Source organism: Silurus aristotelis (assembly GCF_946808225.1).
Source record: "Silurus aristotelis genome assembly, chromosome: 16".
Lineage (NCBI taxonomy): Eukaryota > Metazoa > Chordata > Actinopteri > Siluriformes > Siluridae > Silurus > Silurus aristotelis.
This window is the reverse complement of record NC_139589.1, coordinates 13,348,596-13,360,951: the sequence shown is the minus strand read 5'-3', so window position 1 is coordinate 13,360,951 and position 12,356 is coordinate 13,348,596. Positions and strand designations below refer to the sequence as shown.

The window sequence follows — 12,356 nt, the reverse complement described above, 5'->3', positions numbered from 1 at the left end:
AAATAGCTCACATTCTCATAATACAGAATCAGTGGGAGCTTAATTTATCGGTGCACAGAAAAAACTGCCACTGAAACAAGTGTAAGAAATTGGCATAAGAAAAAGGCAAAGCAAATGATCCATGGCCGGTGGTTGGGGACCCCTGACCTACTGTATACTGCAGGGAGGTTTTCATTTCCAGAGTCACATTTGGCTTGTGCATTAGGAATCCAAAAAAATAAAAAATAAAAAATCTACACCTGAAATTATGTACAGCTGATTTGTGGTTAAACACTACAAATAAAGTGGATTTAAACTGAGCTGAACCCATGCTGTAGGTTCAGATGATGTATGCTACATTTAGACACCATGGGCAGTGGCATGGTTATGGCACAACTTCAGGTTTGTAACACCCTTTTTACATAATTAAACCCTGTGACCTGTGAATGTCGGGGAACCTCACCAACTGGGTTTTTAGTTTGATGGGATTCTTAGTGCTATACCTTGTTACTTAAAGGTATTTTTTAAATTATGACGCAACTTTCTGATTGATTATGTTTAGACTTTAGGAAACACTGTGCGAGGGCATTGTGTTCTCTTTCTCTCAAGTGTATAATGAAAATGTCTGGAGCTCTGCAATTATATAACCTTGTGATTTAGTGTGCTGAAATATTTACGAAGACAAACACTTCATTATACGAACACCAGTTAATGTTTATTGTGTTGACGATAAAAATCAACACCGTCAAAATTACAGCACAGAAATCCGGAGTGATATCAGAAACTAGAACAGCAGCGTAATCACAAAATTCTAAATCACAGAATCATCATCAAGTCCACAGTAAGAAACAAGGCACAAACACATGGACTATATATTCGCTTATAGCATAATCCTAGTTCCCAAAAAAAGAAGAGCCCAAAATTGCAAAATCACCCAGAGTTATCTATCCAGATTTTGCCGTATATACAATTTTCTGGTCCTGGTGACGCATCCACACACATTTCTTGCAAAGAAAATCACTTAGGAATGTGTAGTACAGCATAGGTCAATGTCTAAGATGCGAGCTTAAAACTGTTAGGAGACTGAATACACATTAAACATCACTCCCAATATTCTAAATTATATCTCTCTTTTCACAAATTAATGTACCAGTTTAACAAGCACCTGACTGACTTTGGTTGCAAACGAACGCTAAAATGTCTAACAGATCTGCAAGTAGATTTAAAGGTTAAATCATTTCTTTTAAAGTAACAACACTGGAAAAACTGGAACCTACAGTACAAATTCGTTAATCAGACACTAAAAACACGTTACTGGTTCCCGCTTAATGTCGACCCACAAAATATAAACTACACCATATATAAAAAATAAAATTAAATAAAAATCTATATACACTGGTACATTTACAGACGTTTGCTTCAGAGAGATGAAACGTATTCATTCTCACTGTCCAGAGATCAGGTCAGTTAAAATATCAATAAAATTGTCCAGGCCCCAAAGGTAGCCGTCCTCTCGGTTCCCCTCCACCCACGGGCTGCGGTGATCCAGTGTGAGAGGAGGAGGCACGGGCATGGTCTTCCCAAAATCAATCATCCACACACCAGCACGGCCGCTCCGGTCATGAACAAACAGCAGCGAGCTTCCCACCACCTTCAGTCAAAGACACAAGAAAACTGGTTAACCAGAATATCAAAAACAATAAAAAAAACTGCAACTGAACGCTGAAAAAATATAAGATTTAAATACAGAATAAAGCGTGTTATTGTGTGGAGGTGAAATGTTCTGATGAGCAACAGTGACACATAAATAATTAGTTTGTTTGTAGCAAGCAACTTTGCACCACGGTGCTATTTCATCATTTTAATGCTTCAATAAATGTTATTAACGTCACATCCTGGATATTTTCAACACATCATTCATTTGTCAGAACAAGCAGCTACAAAGGAGCATACGAGGCTTGATTTTGAGTATAGACACATTTATCCAGATTTTTTTTTTCTTGTAATTTTATTTTTAAAAAAAATTTTCATTCGATTTCCAAATTATTATTATTTTATAAATAATCTCACTATTAGCAGCATTTGCCCTTATACAAGTTTTCACTTGGTAAGAATCATGTTTTTGTTGTATACATGATGGCTGTTAAAATAAAATTATTTAAAAAAGATATTAAAATATATCTGATTGATACATACATTTTCAACCATTAACTGCTTCACTGGGAACAACAATTAACAGGAACTACAATGCCAACATATGCATGATTTAAAAATCAAAGCAAAAACAGACAACATCCCTAATATTACCTAATAGATGCCTTTACCATTATATCATATTATTAAATAATAACAAAAAGTATAAGAATATAATTTCAAAAAAAATCTATTTTTTTACCTCATGTGTTCTGAAGAACGCCGATTTCTCAAGAACCAGGCGCAGTTCTTTTAATCTCTGTTGATAATTTCTCTGTAATTCCAAAGAACATTATGTCATAAATAACTCGGACTGTGACGCATTTCAATGAAGAAAAAATAAAATTCCTGACATACCAGCAGTGGGACATCGCTGTCAACAAAGTCCTTTAGAGCCTGCATCACCTCCTCCTTACACTTTGTCCTTTTAAAATTAGTGTTGCATGTTCCGTCAGATTTCTGTACATGGACGAGGGAAAAGGAAAACACCGCTCAGAACGCAGTTATGCACCAATACAAATGCAATATTCCTCTTGCACAAATCACCTTGATGCCCTCGATGCGGAAGCCCAGTGTAGCCGTGGAGCTGAGTGTTTCTCTCCATTGCATGTATCTGGTTTTCAGTACCGCTTGCTGAACATTTTCCTCTGGAGTCGGAGCCATAGGGTCCACAGCTACCATTTTCTCATACATGTCTTTACGAGGCTGAGGACGCTTCCGTGCTTTCTTTAGTTCCTCCTCCAAATAGGTCCTGATCAGACATGAACCAGGCAACAATTACAAATTTTTTATTCAGTGTTCATGAAATTGTTATCTTAAATTATTGTGGAACAATAAAACAAGTTTGTTCGTATTAATAGGATTTAAATCTGTGACTGGCTTTGCAGTGTTCTGTTGATATACATTATATATCTAAAAGTTTGAGGACAACTGACCATCACAGTTAAATCAGTTACCCCAGCTGTTCCACAAAGTTGGAAGCACAAACATGCCAAAGTCTCTTTGTACATAATCCAGAGAGGACAGTTGGGTTTCAAGGTTAAACTCCTGCACAAAGCCTGGGCCTCAACCCCACTGAACATGACATACTGGAATGCTGACTGCACCCTGGGCACCTTCTCCCCTGACAACAGAGCCTGTAATATGAATGCTGAAATAAGCTGCCTGATTAAAAAAAATAAAATAAAACTTAATTGGAGAATCTGAATTTTATTAGATTTTTGACTAGAATAAATTGAATACAAAGAATCATCGAGGCAAATTATTTCCCACAATGCTTCGTTTAGTCTATTTAACTTGACACGGAGCACTGCACCGCCTGCTAAACCCTGGAGCGCTCTTGACAGGTAACACAAAAGATGCTGCATAATGTGAAATAGAGGAATTGGAAGAACACAGCGAGGGGCGAGGGGAGGATTCAGGCCAAAGAAAAACGACAAAGACAAAGTTTGGCATCATTTCAAACTGTAACATGGGGAAAAATATTAATAAATAAAATTAAACACTGTACAGTGTGGTTATTAAATACTTAATAGGCTTAGTTTTCAGATATTCTTGTTTTACAAGATTGTTTTACAAGATTAAAACAATACAAGGGCTCTTAAGATGAACAAGTAATTATTTTATATTTATTATTATTTATTTTTTTAATTGCTGAACTTGCGCAAGGTCAGCAATTAAAAAAATAAATAATAAATATAAAATAATTACTTGTTCATCTTAAGAGCCCTTTTATTGTTTTTATCTTGTATATTTAGCATTGCTCTTTATTGATTGCCCTAGTTGACAACTCTTTTTGTTGTTCTGAGATTTTATCTCAGTATCTACATTCAAGGTTTTTTTTTTTTCTGTAGATACTGAGATAGAATCTCAGAACAGCAAAAAAAAACTAAAACTGAAAGTGGTTCATTCTAAATAAATGTTCCAGACAAGAAATATTGTATATAATCAGTGCTATGAATAAAACAGTCTAGTTTTCATTATTAGGACTAAACAAAACAAAAAATATTTTTGAAGTCACTGAAAAATATCACTACCATTTAAATGATCTTTAATAACAATTGATTTAGATTTTAAATCGACACACTCAGTAGGCTAAAGCAACCCGGAGCTCACCGGCTTCCCATTTTGCAGTCCATTATGCAGGGTGTGTCAAAATAAGACAGCAAGTCGTCCATGAGGTTGTAGTCCTGCCCGTCTCTCTGGGTCATGCCATGATACCCGGGCACGAAGGGCCGCAATATGTCACTCATGAGCCGCTGCAGACACTGTTGCTCGTACACACAGTACTTCTTCAGCAGCTTCCCATCACGGCTTGTCTGAAAATTACCTGTGAAACCAGAGAAAAGCATGTGAGGCGAATAAGGTTGTGGTGATGACATTTGACATTGCAAACAAAACAAATGAACTGGAATAAGTGTGAAGCTCACAAGACATAAATATTGCAGCTGAACACAAACCTGCATGGCCAACCACCTGCACCCACGGAGAGCGCTTCTGTAAAGGAACCACAAAAGGAGACCAGTTCACCATGGTTTTATTCTTCTCCTGCAAAGGACAGTTTCCAAAGTTCAGGTCAAAGAGCCAGATTTATTGCATTTCTTATCCAGTTTATGAATTAATTTGCTTCACAGAATAAAAAAATAACAGCCTGAAAGAAAAATCTCAAGTAAATAAATAAAACTAATTTAATGTCACCCAAATGTGAGGAGAGATGAAAGAAACAGTCAGATTGTTTCGCCTGTATTTAATTTAAAGTACATAAAACTAACCAGTTACATAATGTTCTTTATTTGCAAACCAAAACACATGAACCATACCAGATTAAACACAGCAGGTTTGAACTTTATGAAACGCATTTTTCTGTTCTGTTGTAAATCATTTACACAAATGCATGTGATTGAACAAGCCACAAGAGAAGATCTGCTACAAAAGACAAGCTGGTTCATGTTTAGATAAGTAAAGTCACTGAACTTGGGCTGGATATTTCCACTCGTTTATCAGCTCTGTCATAATATTGTTCGAGTGCTCAGTCTGCGTCCTTGAAATATTTTTTTGTGTCTTCATTCAAACCAAAGTCTACCATCTGATGACGTCTTACCTACAAGTCAAGTCAAGTCAATTTCTATAGCGCTTTTCACAACAGACATTGTCTCAAAGCACTTTTACAGAAATGTGCCAAGAAAAAACTCCCTTAGATGTTATGAGGACATAACATACATTGAATATCCTAACTTTAAATGCTCAAACGTAGTGGAAAAGTTTCGGCTTGCTTTCGAACATTGCTTTGGTGACTGCCTAAACAAGCCAGAGCAGATTACAGAGAGTTTACTGGCGTGCTAGTCGAAGGATGAGGCATAATACTGATCCACAATGACACAGTGGCTTAGCTGTTCTGAGCAGTTTTTTTTGATCGTCTGTCAAATAGCAATTTACACACACAAAAAAAAGTTCATGCTAATGTAAAGTGCTAACGTCAGGCAACATCTTACAAAATTTTGTAACGCTTGAAAAGCTCATATCAGCTAATAACAAAACTGAAGAAATCCCATATTCACTGTGGGCAGTGACAGCAGCGACTAGTTAGTTAGTGTCTTTGTTCGTTAAAAACATTTGCTTGTTCTTCGTTGTTTTACTCCATAGTAAATAGAAAAAAAATTTTCCACACAGACATCATGACTAAAGTGGTCAGACAGCTACATGCTGGAGCTAAAGCTATTCAGTTTATAATCAGATTAAATGTCTGCAACGTTCCTGCAGTGCTCCAGTCGGAATATCATCCGAATTGGTTCTTTTTTTTGGTTTTAAAAGGCAAAAACATTTATTGTGGTGAAGATACATACAAATAAAAAACATTTAAAATCTGGAGTTTTCTGGACCGTTGAAGTCATTGTTTTTAATTCACTTAAATTTTGACCAACGGGAATGGGTTTCCTTTGCACAACACACATTTGACAAGCAAAATAATGCAAAATGCAGAGGTAGCATTATTAATCATTCCTGTTCAGTAATGCTGCCAAATTGGAATGCCTGGTCATTAACAATTTTAACATTCATACAAAACTTTACCCAAAAGTACCAAATTATCTGCTAGTGTAATATCGAGGACAACACACAAGTAACCCAAAGTTAATTTCCTCAAATTCAACAATCTTATATAATCGAAAATCAGTGATTATGCCTTTGGTGTAATAATGCATCATAAACAATAAAATGGTTTCATGGATATGGAATGACAATAAAGATTGTTTAAAAAAAAAGAAGAAAGAAAATACACAAACTACCACACGATAAGGACACTTGATTTATGAGTGCCCTGCGCTAATCACAAAAGTCTTTAACATATCGGTTTTAAAATCTTTAAACCCCACATCTGCAATCCTTACCTCAGTCTTCAGCTCGCACAACTAACTCCTTCTACACTAGCGCCCATCAAGCCAATCATTGACAATGCTGAACTTGCTAAACTTATCAAGCAATATACTGCGCTGAGTGATCGCTCCCTCATCTTACACAATAACTGATAAAACATTTACAGAAGGGACTTGTTTTGCTAATGCCACAGACCAGGAAGCCACTCGTTATAAATAAAGTGCTCTTTCTGCTCATTTCCGGTAAAAGCACTCCATCTGGGTGCTCATTTTCACAATCTACATTTTGGAACAAATTAATTCAAATCTCTGGAACTATTTAGAATATATAGCAGTTGAAGAATGTTGGAACACCACCACACCTCGTACCAAAGTCTGGTGCTGGTGTGAAGCTGTAATGGGATGAATGACGTTCACTTCAGAAGTTTGAATTAGTTAAGAATTGTAGCTCTATCATGACAGAAGTCACATCAACCCAACTGCAATTCGCATTATGCTAAACTGGTAGTTGTTTAGTTTGATTACTTTTGAGCGATATTACCCAAATTTTTTACACCATGCCAAGATGTCAGACAAACCCACTCTCTGGATAAGCTTACTACATAAAGGATGTTGATTCTGGAGGGTGTGGTCTTTGAGAGAATGCAGGGGTAAACTTAGATAACAGGGTTTTTTCCCCCCCAGGTGTGCACCAGGCAACAGTAAAAAAAACAAACAGCAAAGTCTAGCATGAGCAATACTATTAAATTAAATTTGTTGAAGCATATTAAAGACAGGTGTTAGGAAACTGCAGAAAAAGGATTAAACAGTCTGAGATCCTGGAAGTGTCCATTTCTAACAGACCCCAGAATTTAGAGAGTCCCTTAAGCACATAATTTCCAGTTCCACCATCATGACATTCTCCAGAACACAAAAAGATGGCAGAAGAGGAATCCCACCATCTCCAGTGAGCAGTGCATCCAATGTGATGACCGTATAAGTCAGGGGTGTCAAACTCAATTGCACAGGGGGCCAAAACTCCAAGCACACTTTAGGTCACGGGCCGAACAGGACAAACATTTATTGAACACACTAAAACAAATGTTTTTTTCAACATAAATATAATTTAAAAAAAAAATTTTGGAATATTATTCCACAATAAATCAACTTAAATTTGACAGGATATATTTTTATGGAGAGCAAAATATTTTAAATTATTTAAATTTATACAAATTAAAAACATGAAACCCTGAAAAAAAAAAAAAAAAATTGTGCTTTTAAGTAAACGTTAAAATAACAAATCAAAATCAGATTTTTTTCGCTCTATGCCATTTTATAAAAAATAAACAAACTAACTCCTGTCAAAATTATACAAATTCAAAATATTATATATATATATATATATATATATATATACACATGCTGCAAAAAAAACCCTGGAAATATAAATAAAATTTGCGCTTTTCAGCAAAAGCTAAAATAACAGCAAATCAAAACATTCAGTTTTCTTTGCGCTTATGCCATTTTGTCACACACCATCATGCAGCTCTTCAAGCAGCTTCACTTTGTGATTTTGCTCTGGTGGAAAAAACATCTGCTAAAATGTCGGATTCTTCTTTAACTCTTCTACTTTCTGTATCTTTGTTTTTTCTGCTCTACATTCAGGTTTTTCAGCTTCTCCTGATGTTTTGTCTCGTAGTTCCGTCTTAGATACAATTCCTTAATTACAGCCACATTAGCGCCAGTAAACAAACTCAGAATCCTATCGGTTTTGAAACGGCTCTGTTTTCAGAATCAGCTTTTCTCTTCGCCATTGTGAGGGGAGAGATAACACAATATCTTCACAATAACTTTACAATAGGGTTGTATACATTAACAGAAGCTTGACTTGTTTGACGCTGGAATGTTCCCAGGTAGCATACCCTTCGGCAAGGCAGCTGAAGTGCTGCATTATGGGATCTGTAGTTTGTGTGTTATCAGCGCTTCATATCGCTGGGACATTAATAACAATTATAATAGATCTAAAAAAAAAAAATCATCTCGTAGGCCAGATATAATTGAACGTCAGGCCGGATGTGATTCCTTGTGTTTGACACATATGGTATAAGTGCACAAAATACTGAATGATGAAATGAGAGTCAAAACTCTTCAATCTGAGACATTCATCAACCACAAATTGTGTTTCCTTTAAAAATCAGGTTTTTCTGGTTGTCTACATCAGGAATATGATGTATGCTACTGGAAGGTTAAACATGCACCAGTGTAGCTGTAACTAACAAACAATAGATTCATTCTAAAACATTCATTAATTTTTAAAAGGTGCAAACTATAACTGTAAAATTAACATACTTTGGAGTGCTGTGGACAGGTAACACAGAAGATGCTGCAGAATAAAAAATAGAGGAACGGGGACTTTTAAACTAAAACACAAAGAAAAGACTGTACTATGCACTAATTGGGTTTAGTTTTCACAGATATTCTTGTATGCAATTTCAGCAATACAAATGTTAATCTTTCTACAAATAAGTTTTCTTCTTCACATTTTAAGAGACTCGTCTTCTTTTCTCTTGTATATTTAGTATCGTGCTTTAAAAAAAAAAAAAAGTACTTCTTATCCGGGTTAAAGCGAATGAATAACTGGTTAAACACTCGACTACTAAAATAATCAATAGCTGCAGTTGTATTTTATATTTTCGATTTTCCAAAGTAGCTTTGATGACCACCTGGCAAACTCACAGCATTCTCTCACCAGTCACATGGTGGTCACCTGGAAAGGTTTTCAATTAATAGATGTGTTTTATCAAGGGCTTATTTGTGACATTTCTTGCCGTCTTAATGTGCTTTAGACCATCAATTGTCTTGTGCAGAGGAATGAGTGAATACAGAGTCAATAGCCCTATTAAATGCTAGTACATTTGTTCTCCATCAGGTCAAATGATCCCAAATACACCTCTGGCGTTCGTAAGACCCATTTGTCCAAGAAGAGAGTGATGGAGTGCTGCAAACTTGAGCCTCTGCAATCTAACTACAGCCGAGATGGTTTGAGGTGAGCTGGATTGGAGAGTGAAGGAAAAGCAATTAACATGCACTTAACACCTCTGGGAACTCCTGAAGATTGTTGGAAAGCATTCCAGGTGACTGCCTTATGAGGTCGACTAACAGTGTGCAAAAGCTGTAATCAAAACACTGCCACCTTCGTAATACTGCTTTTTTTTTATTAAGATTATGAAAAATACTAATAAGAAATGACGCATTATAATGAGTATGAAACGACAAAGAAGCAGGACAACAAAAACGGAAAAACACAAGACGAAAATGACCTTCATGCCAGTAGATGTAGTGGCTGAATGTGGAAATGAAACTGAAATCGGTGCATGGACTCGTGAATCAAACTCACCGCGTTTCTCCCCTCACTGAACTCCTCCTCGTACTCCTCAAAGCTGGAGGTGGGAGAGAGGCCCACAGAGGAGCAGTCTGAGAGCTTCCTGAGCCCGAGTGAGAAGGCGGGGGATCCGCCAAAGCCGCTGTCTGAGCACAGCGACTCCTCGTCGGGCTGCGAGCCGCAGGAAAGTCCGCTAGGTTTGGGCTGATCGAGCTTCTCGGTCTGGGCCACGCACGGTTCACAGGTCACAACCAGTTCAGGAGGAGCAGCTCGCACAGCGACAACACGGCTCTGCTGCTCGGGGTGCAGCGCTGAAAGAGTCGACCAGTGAAAGCTGTGGATCATATCTGCAACATCCGGACATGGAGCAGCGCTGCTGGGCGTTTTAGTCATCCTGATCACTCGTGCAGTATGAGCCCGCAGCTCCCAACCGCTCCTTTAATCCTCCAGCACAGATCGGGGTGTGTTTTACACAGGGCGTTTACTCGCCCATTAATTCGCATTAGTTTGTTCACGTAACCGTGATCGCATTATCTTCATCCGACTCGCACATTTCTCTTAATTCTGAACCGGTGCTCGCAATAGAAACACGCCTGGCGCGTGCGGCTCTGCACCGATTGCGTGTTAGCAGCGGATTCCGCTTCCTCGCCTGCGCTCATTGGTGAATGGCGCTGGCCACGCCCCCTCTGACCCTTTCCTTATAGTTAAAGCACTGCTTAATCACATTGTTATTATAAAGAATATAAATAACTTGTTACAAATCACAGCAAATAAAACCCACATACAATTTCTCTCATTTTACAATAATCATTATCTCAAATTTCTTCCACACGCTTCATCTTTAAACAGCATTTGAAATTGTTTTTACATATAAAAAGCAGTATGTAAAGACTTTTCATTCATCCCTTAATCTTGGACTTACAGCTGAAAATGCCCTACTTAACTTTAAATGTTAACAGTTCCTGATAAAAGTGGGCTACATACACAATTTAAACATCTTTAAAAAGAAGACACTTTGAGCTTTACTGTCATTATTACTACATTATTATAAAGTTAATATTGCTCAAAAAGATAAGTTATAGATGATGAAATATCATTTAAAAAAATGTAATTTTTAATTTCTTTATATTTAAAAACATGAAATCAGTCCTGGAACAATCCGGGAAAGTAATAGGTTAAAAGCCACATGTCTCATCAGTAAATTTACATTTTAAATTAAATGAAGATATCATGAAAAAAGAGATTCCTACAAACATTTATCTGAGACTGTGTCTGATCCTTTCCTCCCTCCCCCTCTTTGAGAGACACCTGCTAAACTCAGGTAGTTATTCATACTCTATTCATACAGTCTGCATAGAAATGAATGGCTGACCATTAAAGGCTTTTGTTATACATGTTTGACTATTGATGTTGATTTGGCATTCATACTGATGACCAGGTAGCCACCCAAGCTATTGTTTTACAGTCGTGGCCATTCATATTGATGTGCGGCCATTTCAAACTCAATACACACACACACACACACACACACACACACACACACACACACACACACACACTTTCTTTTTAAGCATTTCTCTTATAAAAACAAACGGGCAAAACCTAGAAAACCTATAATGGTTTAAAATTGTAAAGGGAGATATATTGTAACTTACAGATGTAAAATAGCATCTCCATGCAGATCTCCAAGTCTCTGTTGTTACTCCGACCCCAATAATATTTTCCACATCGCTGATTTGCGCAAATCTCGAATAAAACAACTTTTTTGATTGATTTTTTTTTTGTTTTGTTTTTTTTGTTAACAAAGTCCAGTTGACACGAGATATAAACATGCTGGTTGTGCAGAACTCAGAGATGCATCTGTTCCTGGTTCGTCACTACGCACGTGCTGCTTCGGCCAGTAAGAGTTTGTAAAGAGTAATAAAACTAAAACTCGCACACGTGAGGAATAAAATCCTCCCATATATCGTTATAATCCTGCACTTATTGGCTACATTTTCCATCAGTCATTTTGTTTCCATAATGCTACTGACCTGAAATAAAAGTTTTTGAAATGATGGGTAGTGGTAATAAAGTCACCTAGACACCTGCCTGTAAAGTGAAGCCAGAGATTCCGCCTCTTTTACTGTTTTTTTTATTTGTGTGTGTGTGTGTGTGTGTGTGTGTGTGGGGGGGGTGTCTCATTTGTTTTGTAAAACTTTATTCTATCTATCTATCAGCCATATATATATATATATATATATATATATATATATATATATATATATATATATATTTTTTTTTTTTTTTTTACCAGCAAGATGCCGTTTTGTGCAGTTTCATGCTGTGACATAAACAAAGGAATGTCCATCTAAATTACAACACTATTGTTTGGTTGAAGCAAAAATGCTTTACGGCATGTTTCACAGGATTTGCAGCAGTGGATGTGTTTGTGACTCGTGATTACAATAATA

The 12,356-nt window shown here is 36.8% G+C and overlaps 1 protein-coding gene across 5 annotated transcripts; it reads right to left on the bottom strand.

Annotated features, from left to right (window-relative positions):
• Window positions 1-672: 672 nt before the first annotated feature.
• Window positions 673-11,750, bottom strand: itpkca (inositol-trisphosphate 3-kinase Ca). Of its 5 annotated transcripts, XR_014537357.1 has the most exons (9): window positions 11,559-11,614; window positions 9,919-10,600; window positions 4,632-4,668; window positions 4,288-4,501; window positions 2,719-2,923; window positions 2,530-2,631; window positions 2,375-2,446; window positions 914-1,630; window positions 673-872 (listed from the first exon to the last, which is right to left on the bottom strand). XR_014537357.1 is itself a non-coding variant. In XM_083565250.1 (7 exons), the coding sequence occupies exons 1-7, from the start codon at window positions 11,733-11,735 to the stop codon at window positions 1,424-1,426; spliced, it is 1,065 nt and encodes a 354-aa protein (XP_083421376.1). In that variant the 5' UTR covers window positions 11,736-11,750; the 3' UTR covers window positions 673-1,423. The 5 variants fall into 5 exon arrangements, 3 of the variants coding, with proteins under 3 accessions (XP_083421376.1, XP_083421374.1, XP_083421375.1); XR_014537358.1 differs by lacking the exon at window positions 11,559-11,614 and having other exon boundaries at window positions 4,632-4,719; window positions 9,919-10,575; XM_083565250.1 differs by lacking the exon at window positions 9,919-10,600 and having other exon boundaries at window positions 673-1,630; window positions 4,632-4,719; window positions 11,559-11,750.
• Window positions 11,751-12,356: the final 606 nt, after the last annotated feature.